At 38.3% G+C, this 3,921-nt stretch overlaps 1 protein-coding gene across 3 annotated transcripts in view; it reads right to left on the bottom strand.

Moving 5' to 3' along the window:
* Nucleotides 1-3,921, bottom strand: part of DDHD2 (DDHD domain containing 2) — a 31,355-nt gene that overhangs the window by 24,698 nt on the left and 2,736 nt on the right. For 2 of the 3 annotated variants that reach the window (XM_017536675.2, XM_017536674.1), the window contains exons 3-5: nucleotides 2,947-3,137; nucleotides 1,407-1,496; nucleotides 831-951 (exon numbers count right to left, since the gene is read on the bottom strand). In XM_017536675.2, the coding sequence (XP_017392164.1) occupies nucleotides 831-951; nucleotides 1,407-1,496; nucleotides 2,947-3,137 (402 nt within the window). The remainder of the gene's footprint in view (nucleotides 1-830; nucleotides 952-1,406; nucleotides 1,497-2,946; nucleotides 3,138-3,921) is intronic. The other variant, XM_017536677.2, reaches the window with a different exon arrangement.

Genomic DNA, 3,921 nt, shown 5'->3' with positions numbered 1-3,921 from the left:
TTTTTTTGAGATAGAGTCTCTCTCTGTCCCCAGGTGGCCAGGCTGGAGTGGGAGTGCAAGTGGCGCAATCTCGACTCACTGCAACCTCCGCCTCCCGGGTTCAAGTGATTCTCCTGCCTCAGCCTCCTGAGAAGCTGGGACTACAGGCACGTGCCACCACGCCCAGCTGATTTTTGCATTTTTAGTAGAGACAGGGTTTCACCATGTTGGCCAGGATGGTCTTGATCTCTTGACCTCGTGATCCACCCACCTCAGTCTCCCAAAGTGCTAGAATTACAGGCACAAGTCACCTCGACCGGCCTAAACTCATCTTTTTAAATTACAGTAAAGCTACAATTTTGTCTAAGAGACTAGTCATCTCCTCTGCGCAAAAAAAAAAAAAAAGGAATTTTATAATTCAATTAAATATATTATAAAATCATAAATGATTCCACCTAGATGGCAGTGGACAATCAGGTCCTACTGAAAAACAGTTTTCCTTAGCTGAAAATCTTCAAGGACAAGGAGTTACCAGAAATAAATTTCGAGTCAAGTAAGTGGAATCACACTTCTTGGAATTAGGACTAAATCAGTTCATCTGTACTTAGTGACTTCCTGGGTAGTATTGCCGAATTTTACCCATCCTACCATATGTACTTAGCAGCTTTGAAAGAGATTTTTACATCTATTATGATTCTTAGTAAATGAAGTGATACTAATCTCAACTAAACCCACATGATTAAAGATTATTTTTAAGCCTTGAGGTAATCCAAATCCACAGAAAAACATCACAATTTAAGGAGTGAACAAATATATCAGAAGATAAGAAAAAAATAAATGATTAACATTACCACAATGAATGTCAACAGAGATGTTCTCAACTCCTCTCTTCACAGTTCTTGGTCGACCCTGCTCTGTGGGCGTTGAACCCCATTCATCAGACCCTGCAACTGGCTGGTAATGCACCATAAGCTTAAACAGAACAGATCAGAGCAATAAAGATATTCTACAATATAGTCATCCCTACACAATGCATTTTAAAGTGTAGAATAATGTCTTTCATACAGTCAAATCTGAACTGGAGTTTTGATATACAACTCATACAGCTTGAAATTCAAACCCTGAAAATATATTAGGCTAACAGATCTGTCAATAATACCCTTCTACATAGAAGACACGCTCACATAATACGTCAGTGATTTTCTTATTCTACAGTGGCATAATTTCCCTAAGAAAATTATTTTGTATAAGCTGAGTTGGGTAAATAACAGTAGTGGCTACAAGTTTTTAAGTTTCATAACTGTGAATTCAATATAAAATTTGACAAATGTTATCTGACATAGAGTGCTTAGCAAAATAAACCAATTTAGTTCTCCCTAATAGTGCAATTAACTTTGTATCCCAACAAAAGAAATGCTTTGTTTTACCTTTGGATTGTGTAAAATAATAATTTCTCTGTTGGGAGATTCCAGTTTCTTTTTCCATTCATCCAAAGTTACAGCAAGCATGTAAGTTTCCTTAAAAGAAAACACATTTCATTAGAGTTCTCTAATAATCTTCCTATTAAAACCGAACTTATTCACAAGACTACTAATTTATTAACAAGTTTCAATAAGAATATCCTACTCCCATTTATCAAGTTTATTTTTAAATTCTTTTGAATTTACAACTGATAGTAGCACCAGGACAAAGGAAAAAAAAAAAAAACTCCTAACTCCATCATCTACACTAGATAATTACTGTTCCCATTTTAATACATTTGTTAATATTAATGTTCTAGATTGGGCGTGGTTGCTTATGCCTGTAATCCCAACACTTTGGGAGGTCAAGGTGGGAGGATCACCTGAGGTCAGGCATTTGAGACCAGCCTGGCCAACATGGCAAAACTCCATCTCTACTAAAAATATAAAAATTAGCCAGTGTGGTGGGGTGTGCCTGTAATTCCAGCTACTTGGGGGGTGAGGCAGGAAAACTGCTTGAACCCAGGAGGCAGAGGTTACAGTGTGCAGAGATCACACCACTGGACTCCAGCCTGGGCAACAGAATAAGACTCTGTCTCCAAAAAAAAAAAAAAAAGAAAGCAAATATTAATGTTCTACTCCAATTTAAAAGAAAAATTTCAGTTTTCAGAGCAAGAAAAATAAAAGCTAAAAAAGATCAATCCTGTGACCATAGTTTAAATATTAACGATGGATATTAGGGAAAAATATTAAAATTTAAATAAAAGGCATAATATAGTTTGCATTTTGTGCTTGTGTGTGTGTATGTGTGCACATTTATTTTTTTTTTTTGTAGTGGTGGAATCTTGCTTTGTTGCCCAGTGTTCTCATACTCCTGGGTTCAAGTGATCCTCCTGCCTCGGCCTCCCAAAGTGCTGGGATTACAGGCGAGAGCCACTGTGCCCGCCAATATTTTTATTTTTTTTAACTCCTTAAAACACCACAATCATTTCCGTCGTATTTTAAAATCTGAAAAAGGCCAGGCATGGTGGCTCATGCCTGTAATCCCAGCACTTTGGGAGGCAGAGGCCGGTAGATCATTTGAGGTCCAGAGTTTGAGACCAGCCTAGCCAACCTGGTGAAACCCCATCTCTAATAAAAATACAAAACAAACTAGCCAGGTGTGGTGGCAGGCACCTACAATCCCAGCTACTTGGGAGGCTGAGGCAAGAGAATCACTTGAATCTGGGAGGCAGAGGTTGCAGTGAGCCAAGATCACGCCATTGCACTCCAGCCTAGGCAACAGAGCAAGACTCCGTCTCAAAAAACAAAACAAAACAAAATCTGAAAATAAGACTACTTTATTCTCAAACTTGCTTGTAAATAGAAATGCTTTATTATATTTTATAAAGTGATGCAGACAGAACCAAAAGCTTTCTAGAAATTTCACAAAATAAGTTACAAGAGAAAAGATTATTAAATAAGAGAAGGAAAAAAATGATGAGTAAAAAAAGAGTCAAAGGAATACCTCTAAAACTTGGCTGAAGCTCTCCGAGTAGGGAACATACTTATTGTCTTTGTCCCCCTTGTAAAACCATGTACATCGTCTCACTTCCGACGCCAGTTCATCCCAGTATACGGCATACCGCATCCTCTCCCCTAAATGAACATCATATCTGCCCCCATCAGTAGGAACAATTCTCCCATTACAATCTTTTCCTATTAAGGATTGAAAAGAGGAAAAGAAGTCCATATTTCAAAATAAATCTCCTCACATACAATTCTGAGTTATACTCTAAATAATGTTATAAAACACATGAATGAACAGTTTCTACCAAATAAAATAAAATTTAATTCTTATCTTTTTCACTACCTACTTTACAAACCATTAAAATCATTCCTGATTTTAATGAAACATGAAAAAAATACTTCTTTTTCTGAGTAAAGACAGCAGTGTCCCTTAAAAAAAATGTATATAATGTGAATTTTCTGAATTTTTTTGCTTGAGGAATCATAAGGTAAATTAATAACCATCATGATGATTCACAATAACTAGAATTATGCTTGTTTTATAAAAGTGACAAGTTAGAGAGTTCATTCCTCTGCACTGTGATCCCCCTGACCCCCCATCCACAATATACACATTCTTTTTTTCTTTTGAGACAAGTCTCACTGTGTCACCCAGGCTGGAGTGCAGTGGCACAATCTTGGCTCACAGCAACCTCCACTTCCCGGGTTCAAGCGATTCTTCTGTCTCAGCCTCCCATGCAGCTGAGACTATTGGCATCTACCACCACACCTGGCCAATTTTTGTATTTTCAGTAGAGAAGGGGTTTCACGGCCGGGCGCGGTGGCTCAAGCCTGTAATCCCAGCACTTTGGGAGGCCGAGGAGGGTGGATCACGAGGTCAAGAGATCGAGACCATCCTGGTCAACATGGTGAAACCCCGTCTCTACTAAAAATACAAAAAATTAGCTGGGCATGGTGGTGCGTGCCTGTAATC

This window comes from Cebus imitator, unplaced genomic scaffold (assembly GCF_001604975.1).
Source record: "Cebus imitator isolate Cc_AM_T3 unplaced genomic scaffold, Cebus_imitator-1.0 Scaffold5, whole genome shotgun sequence".
Lineage (NCBI taxonomy): Eukaryota > Metazoa > Chordata > Mammalia > Primates > Cebidae > Cebus > Cebus imitator.
This window is presented reverse-complemented; position numbering and strand designations above follow the sequence as displayed.